The 19236-nt window shown below is 38.0% G+C and overlaps 1 protein-coding gene across 2 annotated transcripts in view; it reads right to left on the bottom strand.

Moving 5' to 3' along the window:
• The window catches only part of TUT4 (terminal uridylyl transferase 4), a 197963-nt gene that overhangs the window by 82309 nt on the left and 96418 nt on the right, over nucleotides 1-19236 (bottom strand). For both annotated transcript variants that reach the window (XM_080800998.1, XM_080800999.1), the window contains 2 exons: nucleotides 12396-13244; nucleotides 3763-3926 (listed from right to left, as the gene is read on the bottom strand). In XM_080800998.1, the coding sequence (XP_080657124.1) occupies nucleotides 3763-3926; nucleotides 12396-13152 (921 nt within the window). In that variant the 5' untranslated portion in view covers nucleotides 13153-13244. The remainder of the gene's footprint in view (nucleotides 1-3762; nucleotides 3927-12395; nucleotides 13245-19236) is intronic.

Genomic DNA, 19236 nt, shown 5'->3' with positions numbered 1-19236 from the left:
GCCCCTTAAAAGGACTCTGGTTTTTATTCCAAGTGTGAGGGGAAGACACTGAAGGTTTTTGAGCAGAGAATTAAGTTTTAATCTATATTTTAAAAGGATCCTTGCCTTCCTAATTCCTTTAAGAACAGAAGCAGGAAGAGCCTATTGCCATTACAAGCATACTGCAATGATCTAGACAAGAGATGATGCTGGCTTGGTTCAAGAAGAGTGGTGAAAGTGGCAAGGGTCAGAACTGAGGAGTTGAAAACATAAATACAGAACACTTAAAGCTATGAATATTGATGAGGTCACTAAGGGAGTCAAGAAAAACTCATCATAAAAGTTTTTCAACTGTAAAATATTAGCAGACAAGGACTTGTCTGGATTCTTTTTTGTAAGAAAAGTTTGTTTTAACATGAATGGGAAGTCAGAAGGCTTGTGATGACATCTCTATTGACCCTGAATTAAATCTCTAACACTGGGGCACCTGGGTGACTCCATCGTTAAGTGTCTGCCTTCAGCTCAAGTCATGATCCCAGGGTCCTGGGTTCAAGCCCCACATCAGGCTCTCTGCTCCACAGGATGCCTGCTTCTCCCTCTCCCACTCTCCCTGCTTGTGTTCCCCTCTCTTGCTATCTCTGTCAAATAAATAAAATCTTAAAAAAATCTCGAACACTGAAAACTGCTTCTATAACCTTAAAATGAAATAATAAAAAGTGATCTAGTGGTAAAATAATTCAATTCTACAAGTAGTTGATCTTTACCACTTAATACACACCAGACACTATACGAAGAACTTTTACTTGTATTTATCATACCTAATCCTCAAACAATGAGCTAGGTGTTATTTTTATCAACTCGATTTTAATGATGAAGAAACTGAGGTTTAAAGAGGTTAAATAACTTATCTAATGTTACCTAAGCAGTAACTGGCAAAGGTAGACTAAGTGACTCCAAAGCCTATACACTTAACTACTAAGGAAACTTCTTCTAATTAATAACCAACTACCATGTGCAAGGAACTATATTAAGCACAGTAGCAAATGGAACAAAAATGTTTTCATGACATCATGAAGCTTCTAGTTTCATAGAAGAGACACACGAAAAATGTTTTAAAATTCCTTCATTATACAGTTATATTTTATTTTACTATTAAACACAGACATTAATAAATCTTTAAAGTTTCTGCAGAAGAGGGGCGCCTGGGTGGCTCAGTGGGTTAAAGCCTCTGCCTTTGACTCAGGTCATGATTCCAGGGTCCTGGGATCAAGCCCCGAATTGGGCTCTCTGCTCAGCGTGGAGTCTGCTTCCTCCTCTCTCTGCCTGCCTCTCTGCCTACTTGTCTCTGTCAAATAAACAAATAAAATCTTAAAAAAAAAAGTTTCTGCAGAAGATCTAGAATAAAGATTGCTGGACATGGAAATTCTAAGTATTTCCTAGTCAACATTTAACACTAACTATAGGGAAATTTACTCTTCTGACCTAATAGCTTAGATTCTTTCCTTCTTTGGTACAGTTTAAAAATCTACATCTTTACTCATCAATCAGGTAATGTATGGGTACACTGTGAACCCAAGAACTGAAAAAAGCAAAAGCAAGTAGTTAAGAATATTCTTAATGAATGTCTAAAGTTGATAAAGAAAAATATTAATTAAGAGTACACTAAATTGAAAGTAAGAGGTTTTGGAGGACATGAGAAACAAAGAAGTGCCAGAAAGAAAAGAGGTTATAGACATCTATGCTAGTACTGGCACACTCATTTTGTATCATTGCTGCTTAAATTCAAATAAATTCAAACAGCAAATGTTTTTGTTCTATGCGTCTAAGCTTTTCTTTTACCCCCTGCATTCTTTCCTACCACCATCAAATATCTATTACACCTTAATTTCTTTCTTCTCCCAAGAACTGATCTTTCCTGCTTCATATCCTATCCCATCCAGTCCTACTATTTTTCTTTAAACACATTTTTCACATTTCCTTTTTACATGCCGTATAATTCACCTAATGCACCAGACTTCCTCAATTCACCTAGTCAACTCCTACAGATACTCCAGACTCAGTTCCAATGTCACCTGCTTATATAGCATTCTCCAAATTGATGCTTCCATACCCCCATTCAAGTTGGTCACACTTTTGTCTAAGATTTCAAATAATACTGCTATTATTACTATTATCTCTTACATGTTTTTCTCTAATTAGTAAACCAGAAAACCAGTAACACGTTTTTAAAAATGCCACACATGAGGCACCTGGGTGGCTCAGTTGTTAAGCGTCTGCCCTCGGCTCATGTCATGATTCCCAGGTCCTGGGATCAGGCCCTGCACTGGGGTCCTTGCTTGGCAGGAAGCCTGCTTCTCCCTCTCTCACTCCCTCTGCTTATGTTTCCTCTCTCATTGTCTCTCTCTGTCAATTAAATAAATAAAATCTTTTAATTAATTAATTAATGTGCCACACAGGTCCCAATTCAACTTTTTATCACCAGATCATGGCACATGAAAAGCACTAAATATTTACCTTAACAATACACACACCCAGAATAACTACTAACTCCAGACATAGGGAAGAGAAAGTGAGGAAAGAGAGAACTAAGTAGAAGAGCAAAGTGCAAAAAAGACTTCCTTCTAACTAGCACCTTGGGAGACTAACTACACAACCTAAATTCTCCCTACATTATGGGCCTCTACTCCTTGATATTCATTTTTATTTTCATAGGGTGACCACTCTGTCATAAGTTCTATTAATAACCCAGGATTGCCTCTTCAATTTAGATATGACCTCATTTTTCTAAACTCTACAAAATTATAGCATTTCTTTCTTTCCTTTCTTATTTATCAAGAATCATGACCTATATTACCCTGTATACATGCTCACAAATATCCCAAGTATCTATTTGTGAACAGGCTAATTTATGATTCTTTCCTTCGATACCCAGCAATGTTTTTTATTAAGGCTAGGAATGTGTATTTCTAGGTTAAGAATTTAATTAGTATACAGGAACAAGATACTAATGGCTAGAACAATTCCTAATACATAAGAGATATTCAGTAAATATGGGAGACAGAAGAGGAAAGGGGAGGAGAAAACCAAGGAGAAAAGGAGAAAGTGTAGTATATATTATTTGCTCATTTATTTCTGTCATTCCAAATGGACTGTTCACTTCTAATTCACCAACTGCCATTTTCATCAATATATCCCAGTGCCCAGCATAGTACTGAGAACATAAGAAGCACTCAGTATCTACTGCTGAGTGAATAAATCAGAGGTCAGCAAACTTCTGTAAAGGAACAAAGTAATATTTTGGTAAATATTTTATGCTTTGGTAAACAGTAAGTATTTTATGCTTTGCAAGCTATAATGCTCTCTGGAGTAACTAACTATTCAATTCAACTCTGCCATGGTAGCATGAAAGCAGCCACAAATGGGTAAACAAACAGCATGGCTATATACCAATACAATTTTGCTTACAAAAACAAGGGACTAGGTTTACTTTACACAATTTTAAAAACACAAAGCACACAAACAAAAGGAAAAAACAAGAAGATAGACCATAGTTTGTTGACCCCTAGAAAGAATGAATGAAGTCAGACTCACAGATACAAGGATTTGCTGAACAAAGGGAGAGAAGAAAAGAAAGATGGAGAGAAGAAAGGAAAGACGGAAGTTAGGAAAAATGAATGCTATCTCTGCCTGAGCAATTAAAAGAAGATAAAAAGAGCTGTGCTTGGCAAAGAAAAGTTATAAAACATCCATCATCCTCCAAATAACTAAAATGACATAGTATACTTTTTCAAGTCGAAAGATGTGATCTCTTTCTAAGCGTTCTTCTGCTTGTTTCAAGCCTAGCCTCTGCTCAGGTGTCAATGCAGATTCATCTATCACAGTAGCATTTTCTAAATAGTCCATCTCTGAAGAGTTTTCTTTATTAGAGTCATCATTCTTCATTTTACCTAGAAAAGGAAGCAATCAGTTACCATCAGCAGAACTGATAAAAATTTTTTAAAAATTTCAATGGGAAACAATCAATTTATACACATACGGGAAAAATATTCTTTCCTCATACCTTCCTTAGTTGTACAAGTTGGTATACTTATGTAAATACAAAGAAGAGATATACATGGTATCAGAATTCACAAAGAAAAATCTATTTCATGAGTCAAATGCCTATCTTGTTCTTCTGACCTATCAAGAGACAAATATGACAGACTCACTACACAAGGCTAACACAACATAACCATCTTGTATAATCTCTGAACTCTGAAATGTGATAAAAAGCTAGTTTAAGTCCCAAAGATTAGTCACTAAAAAGTCATTTTAATGACTTCATCACTATGCACTAGCTGCTAAAAGAACATATATATCCTCTGGACCACAAACCCACACCAAGCTAGTGCCTCTCTGCTTTCACTGAACTCATGGATATCCCTATCACATCAATATTTTTTCTTTGCTTCTCTGCCTCCTAAATAGATAGCAATCTCTTCAAGGGATAGACTGTGTACTATCAACTTTTCATTTCCAGTACCTAGCATTATACACCTGGCATATAGTAGATTCCATTATCAGTGTGATTTTTTAAAAATACAAACTGAATCATGTTATTCTCTTGCTTAAAACATTTAAAAGACTTCCAAAGAGTTCAGGATAAAGTTTAAACTCTCTAGCATATTACATGCCATCCTTGCCTTCATGAAGGCAGTAAACAGAACAATAATTTCAAGTTGTAATAAATGCTATAAAGGAAAAAAGCAAGTAACTCAGAAGGAGACTAACTTCTGAGTTAGATATGGGAATCAGGGAAGACTTCTCTCAGATTTTAAATCAAGACCTTAAAGAGGGCCAAGCGGGTGGCTCAGTGGGTTAATTGTCTGCCTTCTGCTCAAGTCATGATCCCAGGGTCCTGGGATGGAGTTCCAAATTGGGTTCCCTACTCTGCAGGGAGCCTGCTTCTCCCTCTCCCTCTGCCTGCTGCTCTCCCTGCCTGTCCTCTCTCTCTCCCTCCCTGTCTCTGTCAAATAAATAAATAAATATCTTTTTTTAAAAAAAATTTTTTAAAGACCTTATGAAAGAGAGCTAAGTTATCTGTATCTCTAACCTTATAACCTGCCATAACACTTTTCACTTTATTCATACCAAATGTGTTAGAATGGATCACTGCTACTTCGAGTCTCAATGTCTTTTCATATGCTGCTCCTTTCACCATCAAGGCCATCTTTACTTCAGCTAGTATTATTTACCTGTCCTGCAAAATTTAGCTTAAGCTTACACTGTTTCAGAAGACAGTCTGATACTCTTTATACAAGTGATACCTGAATAATATTGGGGCTTGGGATGCCAAAAATCTGCATATAACTTTTTACTGCCCAAAATTTTAACTATTAATAGCCTATTGTTGGCCAAAAGCCTTAATAATAACAGACAGACACATACTCTCTGTTATAAATATATATTGTATTATTATAATAAAGGAAGCTAGAAAAAAGAAATTCTCACAGAGATTTCCCTCTTCTTTTTTTTTTGCTTTCCCTCTTCATATGAGGTTTCAATCCTATGGGATTAGGACCCCCACCTTGTGACCTCATTTAATCTTAATTACCTCCTAAAAGCTCTTATCTCCAAATGCAATCACACTGGGAGTTAAGGCTGCAGCATAGGTAGTTTAAGGAGACACAATTCAGTCTACAGCAACAGCCTTAAAAAGGAAAGAAGTACTGATGGATATATACTATAACATGAATGAACCTTGAAAACATGATGTTTAATGAAGGCAGCCAGACACAAAAAGATCACATATTACATGATTCTGTTTCTATGAGATACCCAGAAGAGACAAATATATAGAGAAAGAATGCATATTAGTGGTTTTCAGAGGATGATGGAGCGAGGGAGAATAGGAATGAATTCCCCTCCCCCCCCCGGCCCCCGCAAGACCTGAACTGAGATCAAGAGTCAGACTCTTAACCAAATGAACCACTTAGGTGGTCCCAAGGGAATGAATCTTAATGGGGACAGGGTTTCCTTTTGGGATGATGAAAAAGTTCTGCCGTTAGATAGTGGTGATGGTTGTACAACACTATAAATGTACTTAATGCTACTGAATTATATACTTTTTAAAAAAGATTTTATTTATTTGAGAGAGAGAGAGAGACAGCATAGGCAGGGGGTGGGGCAGAGGGAGAGGGAGAAGCAGAGTCCCCACTGAGCAGGGAGCCTGACGCAGGCCCAATCTCAGGACCCTGAGATCACCACCAGAGCTAAAGGCAGGTATTTAATCAATTGAGCCATCTAGGTGCCCCAAATTATATACTTTAAAATGGTTAAGATAGTAGTTCCTGTATGGTTCAGCAATTCCACTCCTACACATACATCAAGTGAAAACATACATCCACACAAAAACGTTTAAATGTTCATAACAGCATTATTTATAATAAACAAAAGATGGAAACAATTCAAACATCTATCAACTGGTAAAAGGATACATACAATGTGGTATATCCATACAATGGAATTTAGCAATAAAAAGGAGTAAGGTACTGATACATGCTAAACATAGATGAATCTTGAAAACGTTGTGCTGGGGCACCTGTGTGGCTCAGTCAGTTAAGTATCCAACTTGATTTTGGCTCAGGTCACGATCTTAGGGTCATAAGATCAAGCCCCACATGGGGTTCTACACTGGGCATGGAGCCTGCTTAAGATTCTCTCCCTCTGCCTCTGTCCCTCTCTCACTCTCCCTTACCTTCTCTAAAATAAAGGAGGGGGACCCTGGGGGGCTCAGTTGGTTGGGTATCCGACTCTTAAGTTTTGGCTCAGGTCATGACTCAGGGTCATGGGACTGGGCCCTGCTTTGGCCTCTGAGCTCAGCACCAAGTCTGCTTGGGACTCTCTCTCTCTCTGTCTCCCCCACTGCTTGCCACTGCCCCTTCCCCTGCTTGCATGCACTCAGTCTCTCTCTCTCTCAAATAAAAAAAAATTTAAAATTTAAAAAATCAAGCAAAAAAAAAAAAAAAAACCCATTGTGCTAAGTGAAAAAAGCCAAACAAAAAAGGCCACATATTATATGATTCCCTTTATATAAAACAGGCAAATCTATAGAGACAGAAAGTAGATTAGTGACTTCTTTTTTTAGGGGGGAGGGGCAGTGAGAGAGGGAGAGAGAGAACCTTAAGCAGGTTCCTTGCCCAGCATGGAGTCCAATCCAAATTGGATGCTTAACCAACTGAGCCCAGGGAGTCCAGTGCAGGGCTGATCTCAAGACCCTGAGATCACAACCTGAGCCAAAATCAAGAGTCAGAGTCTCAACCAACTGGGCCACACAGGGGCACCATGAGTAGTGACTTTTAATGGGTACAGTTTCTTTTGCAGGCGATGAAAATTTTCAGGAATTAGTGATAAAATCTACACAACTTTCTGAATATAGTCCTAAAAACCACTAAACCGTATGTTTCTTTTCTTTTCTTTTCTTTTTTTTTGAGAGTGTGAGCGCATGCAAGTGGGGTTGGGGGGGCAAGCAGGGGTGGGGGGCAGGGGGTATGCATAAGGAGAGTGAGAGAATCTTAAGCAGACACCAAGCTGAACAAGACACCCAATGTTGGGCCTGATGTCAAGAACCTGACAAGACCACCGGAGCCGAAATCAAGAGCTGGATGCTTAACTAAGCTACTTAGATGCCCCTAAACTGTATGTTTTTAAATGAGAAATTTTGGCATGTGATTAACATCTCAATAAAACGATTATATAAAAAGGTAGGGGCACTTGAGTGTCTTGGTTGCTTGAGTGTCTTGACTCTTGATCTCAGCTCAGTCTGGATCTCAGGATCTGAGTCAAGCCCCACAATGGGCCCCACAATGGGTGTGGAACATACTTAAAAAAATAATAATAATAGGGGTGCCTGGGTGCACTCAGTTGGTATAATGACTCTTGGTTTGGGCTCAGGTTGTGATCTCAAGGTTGTGAAACAGAGCCCCGTGTTGGGCTCCCCACTCAATGTGGATTCTTCTTGAAATTCTCTCTCCTTCTCTCTCCCTGTGCCTCTCCCACTTGTGTAAAGTGTGGGTTAAGTGTCTGCCTTTGGCTCAAGTCATGATCCCAGGATCCTGTCACTCTAATGTATGGGAAACTACAGAACCATTTTGAAGAGTAGTAATATGATCTGAATAATTTTAACAGGCTCATTCTGGCTGTTACGTTGAAAATACAATGAAAAGTTACCTAAGTGAATAGAAAGAGGTAAGCTGGGTTATGCTATTCAAAAGCTGATCCTAACCAGCAACACCAATCTCACTCAGGAGCATGTGAGAAATCCATTATCTCAGGTCCCACTCTAGACTTTCAAAATCAAAAATTCCTACAAAAGGAACCTACGAATCTGCATTTAATTCCCAGGTAATTCATGTAAGTATTAGAATTGGGGGGGGTAGTTTGAGAAGCTGAGATCTAGAACATTCACCCCTCAAATATTCACCATGCTCCCTCTCTTACCACCTTCCTTCAAATATTTCTCTGTTACCTTCTCAGTGACAATTTAAATTTGAACCACAACCATCAGACACAGTAGCATCATTCCCTATGATCTTTCCTACTTTTTCCTAAGATTTACTACCATCTAACTTATGACATACTTTTGTTATTTATTATATATATATATATATTGTCCCTCTCCTCCTACTAGAATATTAACTCTGTAAAAGCAATGTTGTCTGTTTTGTTCATTGCTAAATTCCTAGCAACTAAATTAGTACCTGGCACATAGCAGACACCCATAAAAATATTTACTGGATTAATGGCAAAAGGAAAAGCTGAAGTGTTAACTGGAAGCTAAAGTTGAGCCTAATGAAGGAAGATTAAGCCACTAACCTCAGGTGGGCCTGAGATTAGTCAAATTTCTATAAAGTCTGTTAAGTCCAAATAGACAATGATCTATATATAAAGGTTTATTCTATTTAATTTATAAAGGGACACTCTAATGAGAGATCATTAATTTAAATATAATTTGGAATTTTCATATGAGAAAAAAATACTAAACAATTGTGTATGAACATGACTTCAAGGCAGATATTACACATACTCAAGAGAATTCTTTAATAAAAAATGACTGCTATACTACAAATCATTGTTATGAATTTGTTAAACCAATTCTCCCAAAGGACCTCTACTTGGTCTACCAGCTTCTTTAAACTAGTTCAACTTGTTCTCCATATTAACAAATAACAAAACATCATTTAATTAGAGAAATAATAATAATAAAGGATATTCACTCATTGCACTGCATGCCTACCATGTCAGGTACTACATGAAACATTCCATTAGATTTCTTCACTTCACCTTCATAAAACAGGCAGCAGCATCTTTTTTTTTTTTTAATGAGGACTGATGGGCTGCCTGGGTGGCACAGTCAGTTAAGCACCCAACTATTGGTTTGGGCACAAGTCATGACCTCAGAGTTGTGAGATAAAGCCCCTGAGTCAGGCTCTGTGTTCAGCATGGAGTCCGCTTGACATTTTTGTCTCCCTCTCCTTCTCCTGCTCTTGTGTGTGCTCTCTCTTTCTTTATAGTAAGTAAGTAAATCTTAAAAAAAAATAAAAAATAAAAAAAAATGGGGTGGGGCACCTGGGTGGCTCAGTCATTAAGTGTCTGCCTTCAGTGGCTCTGGTCATGCCTCCCCCTACCCCGACTCCCCCACCTCCCCCGCCTCGGGCTCCCTGCTGGGAAGTAAGCCTGCCTCTCCCTCTCCCACTCCCCCTGCTTGTTTGTGTTCCCTCTCTCACTGTGTCTCTGTCAAATAAGTAAATAAAATCTTCAGAAAAAAAAAAAATGAAGAAACTGAAACATGTTTTAAAGTACAAGTAGTGGGGCACCTGGGTGGCTCAGTGGGTTAAGCCTCTGCGTTCGGCTCAGGTCATGATCTCAGGGTCCTGGGATCGAGCCCCACATCAGGCTCTCTGCTAAGCAGGGAGCCTGCTTCCCCCTCTCTCTCTGCCTGCCTCTCTGCCTACTTGTGATCTCTGTCTGTCAAATAAATAATAAAATCTTTAAAATAAAATAAAGTACAAGTAGTTATGGGCACCTGGGTGGCTCAATGGGTTAAAGCCTATGCCTTCTGCTCAGGTCATGATCCCAGGGTCCTGGGATTGAGCCCCGCATTGGGCTCTTTGCTCAGCAGGGAGCCTGCTTCCGCCTCTCTCTCTGCCTGCCTCTCTGCCTATTATCTCTGTCAAATAAATAAAATCTTTAAAAATAAATAAATAAATAAAGTATAAGTAGTTTATCTGATGTGTATCTAGATGCATTATCCCTATACATCCATCATCTATATCTATTATGTATATCAGTATATCTTTTCATAAATATTATACACATTAAAAAAATAAAGTATAAGCAGCTTATCCAAGATTACAAATTTATTAAGTGGGGAAGATGGGTTTCAAAACCTATACAATTTTACCCTACAGCCCACATTCTCAATCATATCACTGTCACTTCATTTACTTTCCCTTTTTTTTAAAAGATTTTATTTATTTATATGACAAACAGAGATCACAAGTAGGCAGAGAGAGAGGAGGAAGCAGGCTCCCTGCTGAGCAGAGAGCCCCATGCGGGGCTCAACCCCAGGACCCTGGGATCATGACCTGAGTCGAAAGCAGAGGCTTTAACCCACTGAGCCACCCAGCCGCCCCTACTTTCCCTTTTTTAAAAAAATAATGCTTGGAGGCGCCCACATGGCTCAGTCAATTAAGCATATTGCCTTCAGCTCAGGTCATAATCTGGGGAGGTCCTGGGCTTTAAGCCCCATGTCAGGCTCCCTGCTCAGAGGGGAGTCTGCTTCTCCCTCTCCTCTTGTGCACTCTTTCTCTCTCAAATAAATAAATAATTAAAATCTTTGGAAAAATAGTAATAATCCTTGAATCAGATTTTTCACTAACTCAAGCAATCAAACCCTTGTAATTGATCTTATGCACCACTAATTCCCAACTTCAATCATTCACATACTATCTAGTTCAGATTTGTCTCACCCAAACACTATCAGTAGTGTTATTTTTTTGATACTATCTTTAAACTGACTTACTTTTTTTGGCCTTCTCCTAAATCACATTTTTAAAATTATGAAGTTGGTATTTTTTCTTATACACATAAAGATATGTCTATTAAGGCTAAAGAAGTGGTCTGTTAATATATTATCAATTATTATCATCAGAAATAAACTATTTTTAAACCCTTTACCAGAGTTTCTCAAAGTGTAACAAATAAGGACTTAAAAATAGCTTTTTTTGTTATTATTCATATATCAAGGAAAGCTTTTATTCACCCAGCCACAGAAACCTGAGAAAAAAGATTGCCCAAAAAATCCATAAATTTAAACATAACCAAGATTAAAGTACTCAAAAGACAGGCAACATTTATAAGCAATTAAAGCTAAGATCAAAATACTAAAAGAAAATGAATTTTATACCAAGAAGTCTTAAGTAAATTGCCAAGTGTCCTAAACAATCTCTGCTTCCTGTCAAAGAATTTACTGCACTACACTCCAATTAAAAACATGTATAGGGTGCCTGGGTGGCTCAGTGGTTTAGCCTCTGCCTTCAGCTCAGGTCATGATCCCAGCGTCCTGGGATCGAGCCCCACATCAGGCTCTCTGCTCAGCAGGGAGCCTGCTTCCTCCTCTCTCTGCCTGCCTCTCTGCCTACTTGTGATCTCTATCTGTCAAATAAATAAATAAAATCTTAAAAAAAAATGTATAAATAAATGTGATCACAGAACTACCTTAAAAGTCTTCAATGGCTTTTCAAAACACTCATCATAAAGTCCAAACTGTCTATCATGTCCTAAAAGGTCCCTCATTCTCCAATTACTGTATGTCTTTTCAGCTGCATCATTTGCTACTTTCACCCCCAATTCTGTTCCAGTCATATTTAATCTCAGTCATACTCTCATTCTCACATTTATGTCCTGTATGTTCTCAAAGCAAAGACTAAATCCCTTAAATTATGCACTCTCTCAACTTAAGTTTTTTGCACTGAACTAAATTACCATTTTATTTATGTGTATCACCCCCATCTAACTAGAAGCATCCTTGAGATTTGGTGCTGTATTTTTTGTTTTTCCACTACGAACATATACTTGGCATATAAAAGGAACTCGATACATACATGTTCGTTGAATGAATGAGCCACATATTACCAGGACCACTTAAAAAGTGTGTATGTGTGTACATACACATGTACATACAGATTACAGGAGCCACTAATGTCTATTTACACAGGGTTTTTACTTATTGTAATAAATGTAAAGGTTCTTTTTTAGCTTAAAAAGCCTTATTATTAATATGCTTTTTGAAAATAAAGTAAGGATAATCTAAAGAACATTAATACAGGAAAATCTCTCCAAAAATGTGACCTATGGATACTCTAATTTGTACTTACTCAAATCATCCGATATGTCTTCAATTCCTGAAGCACTATCATCAGAATCACCAGTATTATCTGTACATGCTTGTTGCTTCTGAGATCCTGGTGAGTTTTCCAAAGCAGATTTTCCTCCCTCCACATCAATATTCACTTTGTCCAGAGAAGTAAAAGAGCTTGGAATTTTTTTCCCAATCTGCTGTAATTCTGTACGTCGCATATTTTCCTTCAACAGTAAACTGGGCGCCTTCTCTGGTTCTGCTGGTGAACCAGGGACCTTTTCCAATTTCATCTGAGAACTGGGTACTTTTTCCATTTTCCTCTGTGAACTAAGTGCCTTTTCTGTTGCTGTCACTTGTGAGCTGGGTGTCTTTTCTGTTTTCACTGGTGAATTAGGGGACTTTGGTGATTTTTCTGCTTTTGCTTGTGAAACAGGTACCTTTTCTACTTTCACCGGTGAATTAGGTGATTTTTTTGTTTTGCAATGACCTTGATCTCGAAGGACTAATCCCAAATCTTTAGGGCTTGCTATGTTGACAGCATTTACTTTACATGATTTAACTTCTGTTTTTTCTATACAAATATCATTTTGCTTATTTTTTTTACTACTGTTCTTATTTGGAGAGCTGGTCCCAATTTCTTTTATGGATTTATCATTTCTAGCTTTCAAAGTTTGATTAGATATAACTTTAACTGCTTTGCTTTCTTCAGAAAGAGCCCAAGCATTCTTCTTTGGTTCATGATTTTCATTTTTAGAGGTCTTAAAGTCTTCCATTATTTGAAAACCTGCTTCCTTCCAATTGTGATACTGTAAAATGGCAGATTTCCAATAGCTGGATTGCTTCAAGTCCAGATTAGGCAAACAAACTATAGGGTTAAAAAAAAAAATGTGTTAAAAAAAATGCAAAAGGCATTTTTAAAAAATTGGTGAGACTTTCAAAAACTTCCAAATTTGTTCTCAAAACTAGAGAAATTGTAAAAACTTTAAAAACTCCATTAACCATATAAGGAGTTAAAACCCAATTATTAGTAAATAATAGCCAAATGGCCATAAAGTAGGTTCTAATGTAATTATGTCAATATGACATCAAAACAGAGAATTTTAGATTTGTTCTACATTACTTAGCAAGAATTTCAACTAAAAGGGAAATAAAACTTGCAACTGATGTACCACAATTAATATAAAAGAAAATGGAACAAAGAAAACACATTCCAATCTAGGGGCACCTAGTTGGCTCAGCATGCAACTCCTGATCTCGGGGTCTCACATGGGGTATAGGGATTACTCAGTCACACTGATATTCTCTTTTATTAAAAAAAAAAAAAAAAAACTGGGGTCGCCTGGGTGGCTCAGTCATTAAGCATCTGCCTTCAGCCTAGGTCATGATCCCAGGGTCCTGGGATCGAGCCCCACATTGGGCTCCCTGCTTGGCAGGAAGCCTGCTTCTCCCTCTCCCACTCCCCCTGCTTGTATTCCCTCTCTCGCTGTCTCTCTCTCTCTGTGAAATAAATAAATAAAATCTTTAAAAAAAAAAAAAAGACTTTATTGGAAGAGAAAACTGATTAGACTCTTATTTCTAAACTGTTTTATAATTTTTAATTATAATTAAAATTTAAGCCAAAACAGAAACAAAATTAAGCCAAAACCATCCTATATTTTCACCATTAATATTTTTTACGACTAATGTTATTTTCTAGTAAAAAGCTCTACCACTTAGAGCTTAGCACTAAAAAGCTTACCACTTAGAATGTTTTTGCTCCTGGTTTTGGATATTTTAATTCATTTGATTTATACACTGCTTTCAATATTCCAAGGCATTTCACATAACTGTCAAAACAGTTGCCAAATATATACCTATATCTAAACTCTTGTAGAAACTGCTGCAAATTCCTAATTTTAAAAATAAAAATGGATCCTAAGGGATACCTGGGTGGCTCAGTTGGTTAAGTGTCTGCCTTTGGCTCAGGTCATGATCACAGGGTCCTGGATCAAGCTCCACCTCAGGCTCTCTGCCCTGGAGGAGTCTGCTTCTCCCTCCCCTGCCACTCTCTGATAAAAAAATAAATAAAAAAAAAAATTTTTTTTTAATTCCACCAAAAAAAAAAGTGTGGTGGGACACTTAGCTGGCTCAGTCTGTAGAGAGCATGTGACTCTTGAGCTCAGGGTCATAAGTTCAAGCCCCACATTGGGCATGGAGGCCACTTTAAAAAAAAAAGTGTGGTAATTTCATATAGCAAAATTGCTATTTCTAAGAACAGTACAAATTTTTCCCAAAAAAGTTGTAATTTCTGGAAATAAAGTTCAAAGGAGGTAAGGTTTCGAGTAAGGTTCACTGCTTCCCAGTGTACTTATAGCAAAACTTGTGGAGCCAAATAAAAATGCTGGACCTATGTTCTAGTTCCTGGTTACATTTTTAGAATGCAGCAAATGAGGACTAAATGAGATTCTAACCTTATATAAGCAATTATTATCAAGAAAAAACAAAAGAATTTTTAACAAATTTCTTTAAAAAGTTGTTTGACTACTGGAAACAACATTTTTTTTTCAAGATTTTATTTATTTATTTGTTAGAGAGAGAGAGAACATGCCCAAGCAGGGGGAGTGGCAGGCAGAGCAGGTAGAACAGGCAGAGGGAGAAGCAGGCTCTCCAGTGAGCAAGTAGCCCAATGCAGGACTTGATTCCAGGACCCAGGAACAACAACCAGAGCCAACAAAGGCAATCGCTTAACTGAGTGCCACCCAGGCATCCCCAAAACAACAGTATTTAGCATACATTCCATTTCATTTTTATATCATTAAGACATCAGTCCACTTCCTACTTCTAGTTCTAATGTCTTCTTTCCTTGAATCCTTACAATGCCTACTGACTACTACAGACTTAGGGAATTCTCAGGCCCTGGACCTCACCCAAAAGCTGGAGGCAGGTTATTGACTTTGCAGTGAGAAAGAATTCAAGGACAAGTCAGAATGAAGTATAACAGAGGAAGCTTTACTGCAAAGTCCAAGTTTACACTCCAAGGAAGGAGGAGTGAGGGCACACTCAGAAAGAGGATCTAAGTAGCACTAGGTAGATGTGAGGCTCTGATTTTTATGGGTGGTTATAATTTGGGCATGAAATACTCATGTGGGTTTCTAGGGAACAGGCGGGGATTTCTAGGAATTCTGCATAATATTATACAATGCTCTACATTAGCTACTATGTGCAGATAGAGTCTGATTTCAGGCTAACTGGGGGTCTTTGTGTGCATTTAAGTTGCAGTTAAGCAAAGCACTGGCAGCAGAACATTTGTGATCACAAGAAATCCCAGAGCTATCAGAAGTTTGCTTAATTGCTACAAACTTTCTGTCAGGTCTAACACTCTGTTCCCTGTTTTTTGTTCCTCCTGCAAATATACAGCACTTCCCTCTTCTGCCTGCCTACCACAATGCTAGGTACTTAGTAGACATTCAAAATCACTAGCAATTAAAAGAATATACACTCCAGACAGATGGCTTCACATCTTTCTTTTCCTGATAAAATCTGAAGCCTTTAGCAGAAACTGGAATTTTCTTTTTTTTTTTTTCCAGATTTTATTTATTTGAGAGAGAAAGCAAGCAAGCACAAGTGGGGGGTGGGGTGGAGTCGGAGGGAGAAGGAGAGGGAGAAGTATGTTCCCCACTGAGCAGGGAGTCCCACTCAAGGTTCCATCCCAGGACCCTGGGATCATGATCTGAGCCAAAGGCAGAAGACAGATGCTTAACAGACTGAGACACCCAGGGGCCCCTGGAATTGTTTCACGAGAAGTTTCTGACACTCTTCTTTAGTTATCCATCACTCAGTTGACAGACTGGGCTACAAATTCTGGAGCCTGAGACTTAAAAGAGTTGTATGGAGACACTAGGTAAGAAAGTTTATCAGAAATAACTGCTGCATAATAACAAAAAAACTAATCATAGCAATAATTACTTCTCAAGTAACCCTTCCACAAGACAGACAGGGAAACTATTCTAAGGCATGATTACAGAAAGCCATCAAAAGTTTTGTCCTGCTTAAAAAAAAATTAGGAGGTTGCCTGGGTGGCTCAATGGGTTAAGCCTCTGCATTTGGCTCAGGTCATGGTCTCAGGGTCCTGGGATCAAGCCCCGAATCAGGCTCTCTGCTCAGCAGGGAGCCTGCTTCCCCCCTCTCTGCCTGCCTCTCTGCCTACTTGTGATCTCTCTCTGTCAAATAAATAAATAAAATCTTAAAAAAAATCTTAAAATCTTAAAAAAAATAAATTAGGGGCACCTGCGTGGCTCAGTTAAGTATCTACCTTAAGAGAGAAATCATTTCTGATTTTGTTTACCATTGTTTACCTACCACAGTGCCCAGTTTAAAGTAGGCACTCAATGAACCTATTAAAAGGACTAATGAACATTTAAATTACTTTAATTGTAATTTAATTTAATTAAATTAACTAATTGTTCACTTTAAAAACAAAATAAATCTAAAACATTTAATTGTATCATGGCTTATATTATTCACAATGTAAATAGAAAAATATCTCTCTTCCAGGTAGCCTTCCCTAATCTATCCCGGAGGCTCCTACCCCCTAAAGCTGGGCTCAGAGAAATATGCCTCTTTCTATGAACTTTAGTCTAACCCTTCTCATAGCATTCAATACTTAATACTTTTTTATAAGGTTTTAATTATTTGTTTGTTGGTTTTATTTATTTTAGAGAGAGAATGTGCAGATGGAGAAGGACAAGCAGACCCAGTCCTGAATGAGGAGCCCCATATGGGGCTTGATCTCATGACCCTGAGATGATGACCTGGGCCGAAATTAGGTGTCAGATGCTTAACCAACTTAGCCACCCAGGCACCCAGTGCCACTTAATACTTTTTATGTGTTTATTTCCTATTTGTACTATAGGAACTTTTTTTTCCAATTTACTTTTCATAAAACAAATACATATAAAGAATTCAAAAAGTCAACAGTACTATAAGGCAAAACAGTATTTGTCCACCAACTACCCATCTTCCTCCTCAGAAGCAACTGCTTTCAACTCTTTTAGCAGTTTCTTCTGAAGTTTATCTCCATACTTCTAAATTACATGCTTAAACTGATACTGATCTTAATTTGTTTTCACTTTAGATAGTATCTACAGACTTCCTACTAAGAAAGATAAGAATTTAGCTGTCGCAAACATTCCCCCTAGAGACAAACAGAATTATACACACACATGTTTCTATCCCACCCACATCCCCTGAAGATGATTTTAATAAGATATAGCAGTATTATTCATGGCTGAGCCAAATATTATACTATAAAACTTTCTAAGTGCCCCTCAAAATTTATTTTCTCCTCTTCCCACGCACATAGCTAGACTGTATTTTCCAACCTTCCTTACAGTTAGGTGTGTCCTGAAGATCAAGTTGTTACCTCCGCCATGCTCTCCTCCTATCACTGGGTAAAATTCTCAATCATCCATCTTCAGTCATATAGCCAACAATTATGTTCTAATCCAGACCACGGAGTCTCGAATTTCTGTGAGAACTAGAATCAGCTAGTTCCAAAATGCAGATTCTGATTCCAATTTGGAGGACTGACATTCTGCATATCTAATAAGCCCAAATAAAGCCAATGCTGCTAACCCTTGGCCATACTTTTTGCTGGACAACATCATCAGTGGAACTTGGGCCCCTGAGTGACAACACAGAACTACTCATCTGGATCAGGTGATCACTCATCTAGCATTTGTTATATGAGAGAAAAATAAACTATTTTTTAAGGCACCATATTAATGGATTTCTTTGTCATGGTAACCCAGCCATTTTGACTTAACTAATATACATATTTATAATCATATTTCTCTTTGGTATACTTTACAGTTTTATCTGGAATTAACCATTGTCTCATTTTTCCTAAGATTTTTTTACATACCTATCAATAATTCATTGACAGAACCATAAGACTCCTGTCAATATGATCAAACACACATCAGCTATATGTTTATTTTTACTGCCATTTTCTCCTTGAACATCCCTTGTCTAGCACTTGCTGGTTACTACTAGTCTTTTACCACAGCCATCAGCCTGCAACTTCCTTTCACTATCATCCTACCAATTCTCATCCACCCTCAAGCTGACTTCTATATTCTTCTTCCACAGTTTACTCCCTCTTTTTTTGGTGGAGCACACCCTCCAGTAGATAAGAAAGGAAATATGAAAGACAGTGAAAAAAAATTATGCCCAATTTCTGCATTTCATTCTACGTAGACAGGCATCCATTATCATAACACTCTGGACTTCTTTCCACTTCCCTCATCCATTCTTTTCCGGAGGACATGAAGTAACATCTTTCATCCATGAGTCTGTGAAAATGATTTAGGTAAAACATAGTATCTCTCTCTCATTCCTCTTAACTAGCTGTTCACAGAGAAGTCCACTTTCTCATTCATACTCTAACATTTACAGGTGTAAACCCCACATGGAGCCTGAAGTTGTGCCTGTGTCCGAGTAAGTCTAATTCTGGCACTGAGTATTAGCAAACAACTTGAAAATAAAAAATCCATTCCCCAAAGTGAATTTTATCCATAATTAAATAATCGGGGGGTGCCTGGGTGGCTCAGTGGTTTAAGCATCTACCTTCGGCTAGGGTCATGATCCCAGAGTCCTGGGATCAAGCACCGCATCAGGCTCCCTGATCAGCAGGGAGTCTGTTTCTCCCTCTCCCTCTTCTCCAGCTTATGCTCTCTCTCAAATAAATATAAAATCTTTAAAACAAAAACAATAATCTGATCCCCATATGCTTGTGTTGTCTTTCCCAGTTTGTTCAGGATTCAGGAAGGGAAACAGTGCAATTATTGGGTCTCTTATGTCCCAAGAGGAAGTAAATT

The sequence above is a fragment of the Martes martes genome (genome assembly GCF_963455335.1).
Source record: "Martes martes genome assembly, chromosome: 4".
In the NCBI taxonomy this organism is placed as follows: Eukaryota; Metazoa; Chordata; class Mammalia; order Carnivora; family Mustelidae; genus Martes; species Martes martes.
This window is presented reverse-complemented; position numbering and strand designations above follow the sequence as displayed.